The sequence below is a fragment of the Macaca fascicularis genome, chromosome 4 (assembly GCF_037993035.2).
Source record: "Macaca fascicularis isolate 582-1 chromosome 4, T2T-MFA8v1.1".
In the NCBI taxonomy this organism is placed as follows: domain Eukaryota; kingdom Metazoa; phylum Chordata; class Mammalia; order Primates; family Cercopithecidae; genus Macaca; species Macaca fascicularis.
The window spans coordinates 101,900,306-101,918,826 of NC_088378.1; the positions used below are offsets into that span (position 1 = coordinate 101,900,306).

Below are 18,521 nucleotides of genomic sequence, written 5' to 3' on the forward strand. Positions count from 1 at the left end.
CTCATTTTATGAGGCCAGCATCATTCTGATACCAAAGCTTGGCAGAGACACAACAAAAAAAGAGAATTTTAGACCAATATCCCTGATAAACGTCGATGCAAAAAACCTCAATAAGATACTGGCAAACCGAATCCAGCAGCACATCAAAAAGCTTATCCACCATAATTAAGTGGAGTTCAACCCTGGAATGCAAGGCTGGTTCAACATACACAAATCAACAAACATAATCCATCACATAAACAGAACCAAAGACAAAAACCACATGATTATCTCAATAGACACAGAAAATACCTTTGACAAAATTCAACAGCCCTTCATGCTAAAAACTCTCAATAAATTAGGTATTGATGGGACATATCTCAAAATAATAAGAGCTATTTATGACAAACCCACAGCCAACATCATACTGAATGGGCAAAAACTGAAAGCTTTCCCTTTGAAAACTGGCACAAAATAGGGATGCCCTCTCTCACTACTCCTATTCAACATAGTATTGGAACTTCTGGCCAGGGCAATCAGGCAGGAGAAAGAAATAAAGCGTATTCAATTAGGAAAAGAGGAAGTCAAATTGTCCTTGTTTGCAGATGACATGATTGCAGATGACATATTTAGAAGACCCCATCATCTCAGCCCAAAATCTCCTTAAGCTGATAAGCAACTTCAGCAAACTCTCAGGATACAAAATCAATGTGCAAAAATCACAAGCATTCTTATACACCAAAAACAGACAGAGAGCCAAATCATGAGTGAACTCCCATTCACAATTGCTTCAAAGAGAATAAAATACCTAGGAATCCAACTTATAAGGGACGTGAAGGACCTCTTCAAGGAGAACTACAAACCACACTGCTCAATGAAATAAAAGAGGACACAAGCAAATGGAAGAACATTCCATGCTCATGGATAGGAAGAATCAATATTGTGAAAATGGCCATACTGCCCAAGGTAATTTATAGATTCAATGCCATCCCCATCAAGCTACCAATGAGTTTCTTCACAGAATTGGAAAAAAGTACTTTAAAGCTCATATGAAACCCAAAAAGAGCCCTCATTGCCAAGACAATCCTAAGCCAAAAGAACAAAGCTGGAGGCATCATGCTACCTGACTTCAAACTATACTACAAGGCTACAGTAACCAAAACAGCTTGGTACTGGTACCAAAACAGAGATATAGACCAATGGAACAGAACAAAGGCTTCAGAAATAATACCACACATCTACAACTATCTGATCTTTGACAAACCTGACAAAAACAAGAAATGGGGAAAGGATTCCCTATTTAATAAATGGTGCTGGGAAAACTGGCTAGCCATATGCAGAAAACTGAAACTGGATCCCTTTCTTACGCCTTATACAAAAATTAATTCAATATGGATTAAAGACTTAAATGTTAGACCTAAAACCATAAAAACCCTAGAAGAAAACCTAGGCAATACCATTTAGGACATAGGCATGGGCAAGGACTTCATGTCTAAAACACCAAAAGCAATGGCAACAAAAGCTAAAATAGACAAATGGGATCTAATTAAACTAAAGAGCTTCTGCACAGCAAAATAAACTATCAGAGTGAATAGGCAATCTACAGAATGGGAGAAAATTTTTGCAATCTACTCATTTGACAAAGGGCTAATATCCAGAATCTACAAAGAACTCAAACAAATTTACAAGAAAAAAACGAACAACCCCATCAAAAAGTGGGCAAAGATATGAACAGACACTTGTCAAAAGAAGACATTTATGCAGCCAACAGACACATGAAAAAGTGCTCATCATCACTTGGCCATCAAAGAAATGCAAGTCAAAACCACAATGAGATACCATCTCACATCAGTTAGAATGGTGATCATTAAAAAGTCAGGAACCACCAGGTGCTGGAGAGAATGTTCAGAAATAGAAACACTTTTACACTGTTGGTGGGACTGTAAACTAGTTCAACCATTGTGGAAGACAGTGTAGCGATTCCTCAAGGATCTAGAACTAGAAATACCATTTGACCCAGCAATCCCATTAGTGGGTATATACCCAAGGGATTATAAATCATGCTACTAAAAAGACACATGCACACGTATGTTTATTGCGGCACTATTCACAATAGCAAAGACTTGGAACCAACCCAAATGTCCATCAATGATAGACTGGATTAAGAAAATGTGGCACATACATACCATGGAATACTATGCAGCCATGAAAAATGATGAGTTCATGTCCTTGGTAGGGACATGGATGAAGCTGGAAACCATCATTCTCAGCAAACTATTGCAAGAACAGAAAATCAAACACCTCATGTTCTCATTCATAGGTGAGAACTGAACAATGAGAACAGTTGGACACAGGAAGGGGAACATCACACACCAGGGCCTGTTGTGGGGTTGGAGGAGGGGGGAGGGATAGCATTAGGAGATATACCTAATGTAAATGACGAGTTAATGGGTATAGCACACCAACATGGCACATGTATACATATGTAACAAACCTGCAAGTTGTGCACATGTACCCTAGAACTTAAAGTAAAATTAAAAAAAAAAAAAAACAAGGAAATTACTGTTGTATACCTTAATTGACAGGTGAAGGTATAGCAAGAGAATATTTGTAGTGTATGCAATGATAAAGGGAATAAATTGAGCAGACTTGCCATATTTACTGAAAAAGAAGACAAATCATTTCACATTTCACTAACAGTAAACATACAGCTGGCTTACACTGTTTCATTAGCAGCATGAATTATACAAAAGAAAACATGCTAAGCAGCAAGCATGGTATAACACAGAAAGCTTTGAACTTAGACCTAAGTGCAACTTCAAATCCCAACTTTGGCATTCAGACTGAATTATGTGGGCAAGTGATTTACATTTTCTGAGTCTCAGTTTCCTTATCTGCAAAATGGCTATGTGTGTATTAAATGAACCAATTCATAGAAAAGGTCTAGCCAATGCCTCAATACATTAGGTGCTAACAATGCTATTTTCCTTTTCTTTCTTAGGCTCTATGAGTGAAGGATACTACAGGGAGAAATAGAAAAGTCCATCAGACACTGACACTGTCTTCACAGAACCCACAGGATGTTGAAAATAAGCTTTAAATGTCTGGGATGGTAGATTGCAACACTAGCCACAATGCTTCTCACATGAAGAGGTGGAATCTCTTTCTCCATCTCTTGCATTTGGGCTGTCCCTGTCATTTGCTTTGACCAACAGGACATAGTGAACATTAAGCTGTGATAGGTTGAGCCTGAACTTCAAGAGGCCTTTCAGATATCAATGTACTGCTCTTGGGAGCCCACCACTACCATGTGAACCAGCCCAGCCTGCTGGAGGATGAAAGACCATATGAGTAGAGAGGAGTAATCCTAACTGAGGCCCCCTTAGTCTGGTCAGCACCAGTTAATACAGCAGCTGAACACAGAGTATGAGTCGGTTCATTTAAGACCAGAAGAACTGCCTAACAGAATTGTGGGCTAAACAAATGGTTGCTGTTTTAAGCCACTAAATCTGAGGGAGAGGGATTAGCTATGCAACAGATAACATACAAATGTAAGAAGATATGGGGTCATGACATTTTTCAATCAAAAGACAAAATTATGGGAACAATAGTTTCAAAACAATAGTTTCAAAAGAGTTTTGGGAATGATTAGTCATCAATTCCAATAGAATGATGTGGTATAAGAATTGCTATTGCATTAGATTAATGAAAGTTGCAAATCTCAGGGTTTCACGTGCAAATGATTCTTGGTAGCTGGAGGTACAGAGATTAATTTTTCCCAGGCAATATTATTCTGAGGTTTCTATGTTTTTGGAGTTCAGAAACTGTTGTTATGCATTATACATGGCAAAAGAAGAAAAAGATGGCAAGGGAAGAAAAGCTGAACAAAACTAGATGTTGAAAATAAAATACCTGTAAAAGGAATTTGGGACAATGTCAGGGAGTTTTATACTGCAGGTAGCAAAAAACAAAGCCTGGGTAACTCATCTGTTTCCCACGTCAGTCATGCATTGCAGAAAAAGGATCCTGGCCTTTACTTAACCTTTTTTTCCCCCCTTCTTTACCAAGTAGAGCACACCACGAAAGCGATTAAATATAATTTTAAAATTGTGTCATATTGGTTTATCTTTGTGCAGCAGACAACTAAGTGTGCCTTTGAAGGACATAATTGGAGATATATGAAGGAAAAATCACCATGCAGCTGAAAAGTGCTTCTCTTAAATATGGGCTAAATTCTGTGATTTGTGTAATGGGTAACTTTGTGCTTATTTTGTGCGAATTTCGGATGTCACCCACAGATTTTTTCTGAAAACTGTGAAGTCTGAAGAACGAGGAAGATGCCTTTTGTTCCCCTCAGTGTCAATCAATACTGTAACTGGGGTGGGCTGGGGTGGTAAAACTTACAGACAAACAGCAAGTTCTTTGAGGTGACAGTTGTCACGCCTCCTCCCTGCCTTCTAAATGCCCAGAAACATGCTAGCTCTGAGTAGCAGCCCTCAAATACTTTCTGATTTGAATTGAAATCCACTGGAGGGCTTATCCAAGTTTTAAGAATGAGCCACTATGGAGCACACACATAAACTTCACAATGGTGGGTGGCATACACCTGATGCACTTCTTAGGACAGAAAGGACTATGGCTGGCAGTGAAAAGGGAAGAGAAAGAGTGGGAAGAATGAGAGGCAAGAAGCAGCGGGTAGCACTTTTCTCTGTATCAAAGAGTCGTGAAACGAGGGTAAGGACAGAAAATTCACTCCAGACATTCCTCAGCCAATCCTTGCTTTCCTCTTCCATTTCTTAGTTTGGAATTGCTAGTGAGGATACGAGTTAATGGCTAAGGAAGTTACTTTGCATTGGTCCAGAAGAGCAGGTTATAGAAACTCAAGTTTAGAAGAAAATTTCTTAGAGGTTGTCTGGTTTGATCTCTTTAAGCTTCCAGAAATTCCTGACTGTTGATCATCCAACTTTGATTTGAATGTTTCCAATTATGGAATCCACTCGATTGCTGTGGAGTCTCTAATTGCTAAGCTGTCATTATTATTGAACTAAATATTGGTATCACACACCTTTTAGTTCTGTTTCTGTCCTTTGAAGCAACCAAGAACATATCTTCAACCTCTTGAAAAGCTGAAGAGGGGCCATACTTTGTACAAGAAAGAGAGCTGGGTTAGAAGTTAGGACACTTTGGTTTTGCAACTGACTAGTTGGTGTCCTGCTCCCTCAATTTATTTATTTATCTGTTTATTTTTGAGATGGAGTCTTGCTCTTGTCACCCAGGCTGGAGTGCGAGGGCATGATCTCAGCTCACTGCAACCTTCTGTTCCTGGCTTCAAGCGATTCTCCTGCCTCAGCCTCCTGAGTAGCTGGGATTACAGGTACCCACCACCACGCCTGGCTAATTTTTGTATTTTTAGTAGAGATGGGGTTTCACTATGTTGATCAGGCTGGTCTCGAACTACTGACCTCAGGTGATCCATCCCCCTCGGCCTCCCAAAGTGCTAGGATTACAGGCGTAAACCACCGCACCCGGCCTCCTCATTTTATGTAACTTGTTACTGCAGTAATCACATACTCAATATTTTGTTAATATTACTTTTGAAAGTCTGCACTAACAGTGGAATATAATTGCATAGCTATAGGTTGAGGCCAGGAATTTTTTTTTTTTTTTGAGATATAATACAAAGGATACTGGGCATGAAATGGTTAGACTAGAAGTTATAAACCCATGTCGTTCAAGGCAGGTAGGTAACGGAGAGGTTGAAAGGAATGGGGGATTGGTGGTTTGGGTTCCTGGAAAGACAATAGGGACTGGTTGAAATCTGCAATTTAAAAGACATAATCTATTTAAAGGCATTTGTGGTAGCCAGCCTCTAACATGGTCCCCAGTGGTCCTCATCCCCTGGTATTACCCCCCTGTATAGTTCCCACCTACACTGTACAGGGTTGGTCTGTGTGACCACTTGCACATGAAAGAAGCGATGGCATAATACTTCTGAGCTTAGATCATAAAAGACTGCAGCTTCTGTCTGCGTACTCTCTCTGTTCTCTCTGGGGGAGGTCAGCTGCATGTCATGCGGTCATTCAGGCAACCTAGGGTGTGAATGATGTGGCAAGGAAATAAGGCCTGCTAGCAAATGCTCGGTTGAGCTTGGAAATGGGTCCTCTTCCAGCATCTCCAGCCAAGAGCTTGACTGCAACCTCATAAGAGACTTTGAGTCATAACCATTCAGCTAAACTGCCTCTGGATACCTGACCATAGAAACTGTGAGATTATATGTTATTTCAAACCACTAAATTGAGGGTAATTTGCTATATAACAATAGATAACTAATATAGCATTTGGATTCATTTTAAAGTATCAATGTGCACGTGCACACACACTTTGTTGATGAAACAACATATATAGCTCCAGTTTATAACCCTGGGTTTCTCAATGAAACCTGGATCTACGGAAGCCAAAAGGTATGGTTAACGCGGCACTTGAAGGTCATTTGGCAGCTCAGTTTCTGCTGGAAGGGAGGAGATGAAATCCACTCAGAGCTCAAGCAGGGAGCTATTTTATCCACCAATGGAAACAGAATATAATTTTTCTTAACACTGTAGAGTAACAACAAACATTGGGACAGAACCTAGAGAAATCTGACAGAAATCCTGTTTTATAATACAAAGAGCACTTGGGTTAGAGTAGAAAGCCAGGCGGAACTTCAGTCAAATCAAAATAGAAAAGTATTTCCCCGTCACTAAAAACTAAGAACAAGCATTTCACAAAAAGTAATGGAAGAAGCAACCTGCTATGGTCTGAATGTTTGTGTCCCCCCAGAATTGATATGTTAAATCCCTAACCCTCAAAGTGATGGTATTAAGAGGTGGGGTCTCGGGAGACGGTTAGGCTATGAGGGCAGGGCCCTATGAATGGGATTAGTGCTCTCATAAAAGAGACCCAAGAGGTTCCTCGCCCTTTCCTTCATGTGGAAGTGGGCCCTCTCCAGACACGGAATCTGCCAGCACCATCATCTTGGACTTCCAGCCTCCAGAACTGTGTGAAGTAAATTTATAGGCCACCTAGTTTATGGTATGTTTTTTATAGAAGCCCAAACAAACTAAGACACAACTATTCTCAGAAATCCTAGAAATAACGTAGTCACTTGGGGTCTGAAACCAGAGATTGAGAGGTCACTCTCCACCCAATAGGAGAAGCAGATCTTAGGGGGACAAGAGTACATATGACGTTGCATAGCTATAGGTTGAGGCCAGGATTTTTTTTTTTTTTTTTTTTTTTTTGAGATACAATACAAAGGTTACTGGGCATGAAATGGTTAGACTAGAAGTTATAAACCCATGCCGTTAAAGGCAGGTAGGTAACAGAGAGGTTGAAAGGAATGGGGGATTGGTGGTTTGGGTTTCTGGAAAGACAATAGGGACTGGTTGAAATCTGCAATTTAAAAGACATAATCTATTTAAAGGCATTTGTGGTAGCCAGCCTCTAACATGGTCCCCAGTGGTCCTAGCAGAGGACTAGGATATGTCTTTGAATGAAGATGCCTGAGGGACTGAATAAAGAACCCGGACAACTAAAGAAAAAAGCCACCTATGGATCAGAATTGAGACAATTTCTTCAGGTAATGGTTTTTACTAATAAGTTAAGGAAGAACTGAAAGTGCGTTTTAGAATTCTACTGAATACCCTTTGTAGGCTTTTGCATAGAATTACTCCAGCAACTACGCTGAATATAGAGTTAAATACGGAGAATAAATTTCTAGAGTTTAGATCCAATCATTTTCAATAAATCCTTTTGTTCTTAACATTAAAGAAAACCCTCAGGTTTTGTTACAAATAGAGGCTGACAGGAATGGGTGCCCTACTCAGTCAGAATCCCAGGCCAGAAATCTGCACAAACAGGTTAAGTGGAAGCCTTAATAGGATACTGCTTTAACAAGAATTATTTCTGTCAACACAATGCAGAGTCATTATCAGGCAATTTCAGAAAGTGCCAGGAAGCATCATGTGGAAAATTATAATCAAGGCCTGGCTGAAGTTGGGCCATCATTATGGAAAGTCAGGAAAAATGCTAAGTGCGGCGTGGTGCTTGGCATTTTGTGGAAACACCAAAAATGTCAACTGGGGAGACTGAGAAAAACATGAGGGAGGAAGATGCCATTGGAAAATAAGCATAAAAGAGGATTAGTGTAAGATGAAAGCCCGTGTGCATAAATTAGTCAAATATAAAATACTGATAGTCTGTGATTTATACTGCTTGGAAGAAAATAGGCCATTATAGATACAAGAGACTGTTAGTTCAGGATAGTTGTCAAAACCATTGCATTAAAATGCTGCCTTTTTCTCACTGTTTTCACTGATCTTGACATTCTCAAACAAGGGTTGTGGTAGACTGGTGGGCCTAGAACCTAGGTAGAGGTTAAAAGAAGACAGGATGAGCTAACTATCTTTAAGAAGACTTGAGGGTTCTGGCACCCCACATGGTGTATTTCTACTTTTTTGCTATTTTTAGGTGAGACTGGGTTAGTTATTAACTTCAGAAGGAAGAAGGAGTCACCAAGAGAAACAGCTTGAGGAGCGAGGTGTCAGGAAGCTGCTGAGGAGGTGGAGAGGAAGAGAACTGTACCGGTTTTCCCTCAGTGGTGGTGGTGATAGAACATTTATGGGCTGACTGTATGTGAGGAAGGATTATATGATTGAAATACGAATTTATTTATTTTTGCTAGTTGTTCCTTTACCCACTTTGCCTTTCATTTGAAATTCAAGGGGACACTCTAGGCTATGCTTGCTGTCTCATGGAAATGATGTGATGAGAGAAAAGTGAAAAAAAAAAAGTATAAATCTGGCTTTTATGTTTTTAAAAGCCCAGACATTTAGAGGAACAGAAATGACATATAGACAGAATATTTGAAAGAAAGCACCATGGTTAAGGACATGCTGCCTCCTTACCCTCAACCCAAAGTGTAAGAGGTTTCTTGGCTATATCAAATATTACACTATGGGAAGCTGCTTTCCCCAAATCCAGTCTCCAAAACTAAATCCTTAAATTTATCCAGTTACTTCCCCCTACACTTGATCATGTGCTTTAGGAGAGTCTGGCCGAGATCCAGCTGCTGGGTCCTGACAGGTGACAGCCAATGATGGTGGCCCCATCCTCCATGCTAGTGATTGTTTTAGGCATGAGGATTCTGCAAAATATATGTGAATGGACAGTTTTCCTCAATTTTAAGAAGAGATGCAAACATAAGATGGCCTCTTTCTGCCTCTGAAAGTGTTGCATCTAGAGAAGATGTTGCAACTGCTGTAGCCATTTTGCTTCCAGCCTGAGGAGGAGGCAGGCAGACAGATGGAAAAAGTCAAAAGAAGACTCAGAGAATCAGAGAAATGAAGCCAGAGCCCTGAGGCTTGTGGAGAGCTGTCTTATCTCCGAGCCTCTTTCTATGTATTATAAATTGCATTATAGTTTAAGGTAGTTGAATCTGCTTCTTTCGTGCCCTGCTGCTAAATGCATCCTAATTGGTACAGTGGCTGAGAGGAGAAAGGAACATGAAGGGTAGTGAAGAGAGAGGAATTACCATCAGTGCCTGGAACAAAGGGACTAGCCTTGAGGGACCCCCACAACCGGAAGATATTCCACATCTTCATCTCACCCAGATCCCCCCGGTGAACCCTAAACATCTCCCGGACCCAGGCTGTGCCAGTCTTTCCCATAAACACCTGATGAGGATGTACCTTCCATGGCAGCTAATGTGAGCACTGAAGATTGCTCAGCAGGAATGGCAATTTCTCCTTAAGCAGAAACAATGTTAAATTTGTTAAAACATGCACGGTTATACAAGTATGTGAGACAGATTTTTAAATCTATTACAACTTCTGGAAGGAACATGCTAATTACTACTGGATGTTGTGTTTAGCTAATATCAAGCACTGTAAGGTGGAGCTCCCTAAAGCTACATCCTTCTCCTTCACTGTCCAGGTTATTGTACTCTTTGATTGCAATTCTGCAAGGCACTCCCAAATGCAGTGGGGTTCAGTAAGTGTAGGACTCCCTCGTAGCAAACTAGTCACCAGAAATCCGAAGATTTTCTCCTAGCTCTACCTTTGTATCATTCTTGTGGATTTTGGCTGCTTGCTACATTTCTTACTTGCAATCTGCCACCTTCCACTTGCTTGTCTCTTGGCAACACCTGTGCATCTTCTGACACTATCTTTTGCATCTTGAAACAGGCCTCAGATGACCCTACCATTGGCCTCCCTCCCATGGAAAATAGACACAGATCAGTATGGCTGTCATCCTGAGTCTCTTCCCAGATACCTGATCAAAACAGAGAACAGTCATTGAAAGGCCATTTCCCCAATTTGCCTAATCTTCTAGCTCTGGCTGCCTTGAGATGATGTAGTTGAGAGGTTTGGCAGCTGAGGCTGGGAGGAAGATGGGATAGTGGCATGGTCAAGTGGCTGATATGGGAAGGGGAATCTGACTGATTGAAGTTGGAAGAGCAAAGGCAAGAAGTGGGTAGTGGGGATTGGGGGAGGAGAAGAAATGAAAGATGCTTAAAGGGAAATTGGTATAACATCTAGGAGAACATCTTAGAATACGTTTGTAGGAGGACGGTGAAATTCAATTGCCTGCATGTGCATTGTGGCTCCTTTACTCATACCTGCTAGACCTTGGGCAAGTTACATAGCTTCAACTCTTAGTTTCCTCATCCATAAAATGGGGATAACACCACAACTACTCCACAGGGATATTGACAGAATTAAATAAGATAATAGAGGTAAAGAATTTAGAATAACACATGCCACTGGGAAGAATTCAATACATGTTAGTTTTATCATTATTATTACTCATATACTTGACAAAAATATTTCTATATTACCTAATTTCTAAAATTGTATGAAGAGGGTTACATACTATCGATGAATAGAGTATTTCTATCTTTTATTATAGAATTTTTCAGCTAAAAATATGATTCATATCATAGAGGTCAAAATAAATTTGGTATGACAACACCACATCAGTTCTTTAGAGTTTACTTTCTTTGTCATTTGTGGCTTCAGCATCTGCCTGCTACTTTCTACTTTTCTGGTACACACAAGTATGGGATAGTGAGAGACAACTGTGCCCTTTTTAAGTGTAACATGTTAATCTTATTAAAAATAATAGCAAGAGAAAAATGCCATGGATATTTAATAACCTTTTTAAAGAGTCATTAAATTATGAAAACACTACCATCTGCAGAAAAGGGTATCAGATTTGTCAGGAATTATTAAAATTTACAGATTAATCCTAAATATTTTTTGTTTCTCTATTATACTGTCTTTCAATTGCAGGCCTATTATTTTCCAAATGTAACTTTTAGTTATTAATTTAAAGGTTGATCTGAGTTTTCATTATTCTTTCTTTTATTTATCTATTCTCCCGAGCATGTTAATGGGCAATGGAATGCCTAAAACATGTGAGGAGAGCAGAGGAGAAAGAAACAGTCCCAGAAGTGAATGGGCAAATAGACATGGAATAATTGAAAGCTGGCTGCAAGTGTTATATATTATTTTCTATGGTAGTAAGTAGATTTCAGAAATACTTAAAACTAAAGATTTGTTAGGCACTATAAAGAGGCACTATAAGTAAAGATGTATAACTGAAGCCTACATTTATTTGACAGCTACTTAATTTTTTTTCCTGTAAAAAAGAACTTCCAGTTTCCCAAGACCCAACATTGAATTCCATCAGAGGTAAAGGTTCTGGACTATTGGATTAAATGAGGAGGCAGGAGCTCCTATCTCTTGCAGGTGGGCAGCCAACAAAGCAACTTCAACAGAACAGCAATGGGTCCTCTGGTCACTTGGGAAACTCAGAATTAATTGAGATGGGCATCAACAAGGGAGAAGCAATTCTTTTGTAAACAAACAAAACTGTAATCGTATGAAATAACCTAGAAAATAGATGACAGGAGACCTTTCCAATTTGTGATTTGGTAGAGAATAGTACTTCTGTTTCTGTCTGACCTCTGAAACATCTTTGCAGATACTGAAAATATTGTGATAGATAGTGGTGACTCTAGAGTCTTTAAAAAATTCTTTTCCTCTGGCCAAACAGTACAAGGAGATTTTGTTTTCCAAATTAAAAATCCAGATTCTATGAATTTTATATTTAAATATACTCAAACAGTAAGGACCTTACATTACAAAGCTGAATGCTTTTTGAAGCCCATGTTAGAAGAATATGGATCTGTTGCAATATGTAATGTGTGATTTCTAATACAGTGTGAAAACAGGGCCAGTGATGAAGATAGGGACACATCTCAGTTTGCCAGGGATGCTGTGATGTGGGTGAGCATGAGAATTGTCTATGGACTGAATTGTGTCCCTCCAAAATTCATATGTTACGGTCCTAACCCCTAGTACCTCTGAATGTGACTGTTTGGAGAGAGGGTCTTTAGAGATGTGATTAAACTAAAATGAGGTTATTAGAGTGGTTCCTAATCTAATATGACTGGTATCCTTATAAGTAGAGAAAATGTGCACATGGCTGGGTACAGAGAAAAGTCTATGTAAAGACTCAGGGAGAAGACCATCTACAAGCCCAGAAGAAAGCCTTCAGAAGGAACCAACCCTGCTGACACCTTAAACTTGGGCTTCTAGCCTCCAGACTGTGAGAAAATAAATTTTTGTTGTATAAGGCATGGCATCTAGTACTTTGTTATAGCAGCTTGAGCAAACTAATACAAGTTCCATTTGTAGTAGAATATGTTAAGCATTATTACATAGTCCATGCCTGCACTCAACGAAGACTGGTTCCCACCATTAAGACAAGTTGCTCCTTCTACCACTTGGACAGAAATCAGCTTAAGGAGAGATGTTAGGTGAGTAACAGTGCAAGGGCCCCTACAGTAGGGGCAGGGGAGAGGGCAGTGTGTGAAAGGAAGGGCTAATTTTTTTTTTTTTAAGGGCTAGTTTTTTTTCTTTTCTTTTCCCCTATCATTTTGTTTTTATAAACTCAGGGCTTTATTTTTTTTTTTAAAGAAAATTCTCTATTGCTTTCTTATTACAAGAGCTTTACTTGTTCATTGTAGAAAAATTAGGAAATACAGATTAAAAAAATGAAGAAACAAAATATAACTGTGATCTCACCACTCAAAGGTAACTAACTGTTCATACATTCTTGTAAATCTTTCCATACTTTTTTCTATAGATATATGAATTTATATAATATATATAAATGGAATGATTTATTTTTTGTTATCTTTCTGTGTCAATAATTTCTAATTTAGGGCATCATTTCTAATGTCTGATATTGTTTCATTGTATCTATTATATCCTAGAAATAGAATTGGTAGGTGGGATGTGTCTAGACTTAGACATATGTAAAGACTTTTAAGATATTTTGCCAAATTGCCCTCCAGAAAGGATGTAGCCATTTATATTCAGCAAGTCTATTTTGAGTGCAACATAAAGCCCTGTCACTGGTAACTCTTGACTCAGCTGCTCAAGGGCTTTCAGCCAAAATCCTAGGAGGGGAGTGAGGAAACTAGAGGACACTGAAAAGCTGTGCCACAAGTGACTCAGATCCTGCAAGTGGCTCGATGGAGGAGTGTCCCGTGTTGGTGGCCGAGGTTTTTCCTGCCTTAGCACAGGACAGGCTGCGAGGAAGCACGGCAGGATCAGCGGTCCTGCGCCCACGTGGGACCTGCAAGCTCTGCCAGGAGGAGCCACGTCAGTGCAGCCACTAGGGGTCGCCCTGAAGAGCATGGGACCCACAAGGGTGTGGAGTGAAGCGTGAAGTGGGGGCTTGTGTTGCTCACTTGAGCGTGGAAGAGATATCCCTGAGGACCTCTGAGTAAGCTGAGAGGGACCCGTGGAATGAGGTTCCAGGGATTTCACTGCAGGGAGCCTGAGATCATTGTGATTATGACCCCTGGTTGTTAATTTTATTCCTCGAGCTTTCAGGGCCTGGGAAAATACACGTTATTTTAGGGAAAGAGAACAGAAGGACTGATAGCCTTTGCAGTTTTTATGCATTAATGGGAGATGGTATTTGATTTTGGTTCCTTGCCCAGTATAAGAGATCCCAGGGGGCCTAGTTAAAAGGAAAGCCAAGCTTATCTTAAATGAAAAATAAAATATTTTATTTTATAAACATGAAAATTATGTGGCACTCAATAAAATGTGTTGGCAAGTGAATGTCTGCTACATAATATGATAAATAAAATAGGTTAACTCCTCTTGGGAGAAGAACTTGAATTTTACTTATCATTGGAAGACTTTGAAATAACTTTCAGCAGGAGCCTCTCTAAGGAAGATAAGCAGTGGTCTGATTTGCTGGTAGATGGAGTGTGTGAGAGAGGGAAAGAGCACCTTCATTGTTGACCAGAAGTGATCACCCTTCTCATTGTGTTTCAATGTATTCACAGAGCACCTGGTGGTTCCTGGGTCTTGGACCTTTGCTGGCCAGACGTCACATATACATCAGAATGACAGTCCCATTGATCTTAATGTGGCCCTTGTCTGATAAATACATTTGTAGATACAAGTGAAGAATTAACAACATTTTGTCGGCTTCTTTGAAATGTAAATTTAGCTGCCAAAGTGGTTTCCAAAAGTAAACTTATGTTCTGTACATTTGCCCAAGGCAACGAATAAATTTCCAATAAAACAAACAAACAATTCTTTCCCTGGGGTTGTTTTCTTCTATCTTCAAGTGGCACTATGGAGAATTAATTACTTCATAATCTCACTCACTATCGAATTAAAAATGGTTACAGAAAAACAGGGCTTACCATCTATCACTGGTTTTGGCTGAGAACTTTTGAGGCGCAGCGAGGGCCGGAAGCGAGTGCGGTCGTTGAAGCTCCAGCTCTTCTGCACTTTGGTGGGGCTGCCCTCAGCTGTGATGTCGGTGCTTGGGGACCTCCTGTCACCTACTGAGGCTTGTCGGCTCTTAATGCTCTGGCCCCTGGGGCTAGCCATGCGCACTCGCTCCTTAAAACTCAGCTTCTGACTGTGGAGAACAGAGGCATGATTATTCCATTTTAAGCAATTTCTACCACTTTGCTTGGGTAAATAATTTGATGAAGCTCATGTGGTCATATATTTCAATAGACGATGTTTTCAGCATGTAGGAGCATAGCAATTATATTTCCCTTATTTAAGATTTGAGCTTTATCTAATCTCTATATTTGCATTCATTTGAGATCAATCTCATTCTACAGGTACATACATCCTTTTTGGATTCATTGTAGAAAGGACTGAGGTCATACAGCAGTTTGTACACAATTACACTGTAGATAACCAAGAACTGTTTTGGAATTCACTTGAAAAACAGTTGGGTAATTTTAGCTTTAACCTCAACTTCTGAGATTAAAAAAATTATATTTTATTTGGGAGCATATCTCTTTGTAATTTCTAGACATTTCTACAGGTAAACAGGGATGACAGTTACATATATACTTACATTTGGCATGCATTTTATATTCCAGGCAAGATTATGATATCCATAAATTCATGCAATCTCATAGCAGTTGGTAGCACCACATACATAATATTAAACATACAACACTTAACATTAGATTTCTTTTTTACATTCATTCTTGTGAGATGAAAACCACACAAGATAGAACAGCCCCAACATATAATGAATGTGATGACTGATGAACAGAATGAGATGTTATGTTCACTAACACAATTTCCTGCTAGTTAACAGGTTATTGATTTGCTGTGGCAGCTACTGGTAAATTATATTTGTTCAGGCATTCAGTTCTCTGATGCTGGCTAAGATTGAATTGTTGTGGGCTGATAAAAGAAGCATTAACAACAATCATAAAATCCAAAGTGCATCTTCACACATTCCTAATCAAGAGATATGCTGTGATGTGCTAGGAAGGGCAGGTTGGGATTAGAGACATGGGGGCTAGGGTCCTCATCTCTAACATGGAGATAAACATAGCAACACAGCTGAGGGATTCTTATGGAAATCAAATGAACTGTAAGAAGCTTTGTGTACCCATTCTCGTTTTTTTTTTTTTCTTGTTTCCTTTGTAGTGTAATTATGCCATTCATTAGAAGGTGATACTGTCATCAATGTGAGAGGCCCAGGACTCTGCAGGGCCTGAAGAAATCATGGGCAACGGGTCTGAGGGAAGTCTCTCAGAGCAGCTACTCTGAGTCATGCCGCGGCCTTTGTGGGGTATGAAAGCAGCGTTCTCATGGATAAGGCTTATTTGAGACGAAGTGGAGGCCTTGTTTTTTCCACTTACCGCAATGTCCACTGTCCCCAACTGCAGCATGCCAACAGCAAATGTGTTTAGTGGATATGTGTTTTGTAGCTAACAAGAAACAGTAACATTTATTTTTCCATGCCTAGTTGCTTAACAAACGATATTCTAAAAGGGCACCACGTTTTATGTGTGTTTACATGAAAACAAATCAAATCATGATCTGGTGGTCAGGGAGTTCTGGAAACAATAAACAAGTTGACCATGCAACTGACAGCTCCCCTCTGAAATGCAGACACAGCTAAGTCCAGCATGACTTGCTGAAGGCACATGCAAAGAACAGGCGGGGCAGTCTGGTGATGAGGTTAGGTGGGTTCAAGAGTTCTTTACGACAATCCCAACAGTGGAAGGGTTTATCTGTACTTGACACATGTGTGATTAAATGATAGATTACATTAAACAAGAGCAACAATAACATCATAAAACCGCATCTTTTCATTCTCAGGCTAGGTTTTCCATGTCATCCCAAAGCCTTCAATTATTTCAACAAATCTGTCAAAGGGATAGTGCCCAAAAATGTCTACTTTTCTCAAGCTTTTTTTTTTTTTAAATTGTAAAAGTTTCAAATCTCTTTTTAGTTTCAACACATCTGTTCCATAATTTAAATTTACAATGATCTAGTTCAGGAAGCATATGCTCACTTCTGCACCTTAATTTAGATTAATGAATAGCTCAAGTTGACATAGGTATCATTACAACTGGTCCTCACTGTATTCGATTTTATCTATTACCTTTTCTGGAACTAACAGATGCTAATTACCATAAAAGGTTGGCTTTTGAGAAAAATTATTTTCTCAGACTTTCAAGATATATCTCTTTTCTATGCCAACTAAATAAAGAAATGGATAAGACATCATAAAAACATTTAATATGAAAAATTAAAAAAATTCAATTATTAAAAAAGTAAAAACATCCAAAACGAAAGTATTAGCGTTAAATCCACCATGGTTTATTTATAATAAACATATTTTAAAAATCATTCTTATAAAAATATTTTAAAAAATTGCCTCTATGAAACATTTTGACATTACCTTATGAATAAATTGGAAAGTGGGAATAATATTCTCTAAATCTTAGTACCATTTAAAACATTTAAAGTTGATAAAAATAAACTCTAAGTAACATTTCCCTTTCGTTCTTCTCAACTACATGGATATTTGCTAATGTCTATTATTTTAAAGATTTCCGAGGATTATTTAAAAATAAACTCGGCATATTACATGCTAAATTAGAAAAAATGTAATGTTTTCACTTTCTCTTTTGACATAATTATGTGAAAGTTAAGAATAAGATTCTAATCAAGAACTTTTTAACCAGGCAAAATTTTCTTTTCCAAGGCAAAGATCGGTTCTTGTGTCCTCCTACAAAAAGCTCACTTTATTATTTTTCTACTTTGTTTCCCTTTGAAAATCAACAGAGCATCTTGATTACATGAGTATTAAGCTGATTAGGTGACTGTTACTGAAAACACACATTGAATTGATTAAAAATATAGACTCTTCACTAGTACACTGAAGTTTTCATTATTTTCCTGTTTTTTTGGGTGACATCTATGAATATGATTTTGAAGAAGATTTATGTAACAGTACTTTTAGGAAGAATGCCAAGGATTATCTCCAGGAGACTAACAAGGAGATCTTGTTTTGCAGAAAGTAACAAAAAATTGCTGTGGTCACTGATTGGAGCATCTCTCTTAGTGTACAGTCCCACATTTACAGTTGAGGACCATGCTCAGCAGAGCCTGCACTGTCACCCTGCAATAGAGAATTCTCCCGTCTCTGGGAATCAGATGTACAGGTTATTCAAATGGCCTAGCATGCAGTCTACTACCGGCTGTTCCCTGCCAGGGAACTGTGTGGCATCATCATAACCCCACAGTAATCTTCTGGGACTTAGAAGGCTGTAGTTATTGTTATACTTAATTAGGGTTTTAGCCCTTCATGGGATAAGCATTCTACAAATTCTCGCCTCAGGCACAATATGGCAACTGAGCCATAACAATTCAGTGCGTGCAGCAGCTCAGCAGTTGTCCAACCACAAGGAGGCGCCAAAGGGCTGACTGCCAGTTCTACGCGGGACGCCGACTATTTGTCCCAGCGGTGGAGAGTATCAAAGCAGGCAACAGGCAAGCGGGTTGAAAACCTCATTCAAGAAGTCCCTAGAACGAGTGAGTCTCTGAACAGGGCTCAGGTGGGGTGGCGGTGTAACCTGGTCATGCACCTGAGGTTAGTTGGCATTCTCAAATCTCATGTCAATAGCCCGGATGCTGGGT

The 18,521-nt window shown here is 39.3% G+C and overlaps 1 protein-coding gene across 11 annotated transcripts in view; it reads right to left on the reverse strand.

Annotated features, from left to right (window-relative positions):
• The window catches only part of KCNQ5 (potassium voltage-gated channel subfamily Q member 5), a 567,701-nt gene that overhangs the window by 54,896 nt on the left and 494,284 nt on the right, over positions 1–18,521 (reverse strand). For all 11 annotated transcript variants that reach the window (XM_074037671.1, XM_065543828.1, XM_074037670.1 and 8 more), the window contains one exon: positions 14,756–14,976. In XM_074037671.1, the coding sequence (XP_073893772.1) occupies positions 14,756–14,976 (221 nt within the window). The remainder of the gene's footprint in view (positions 1–14,755; positions 14,977–18,521) is intronic.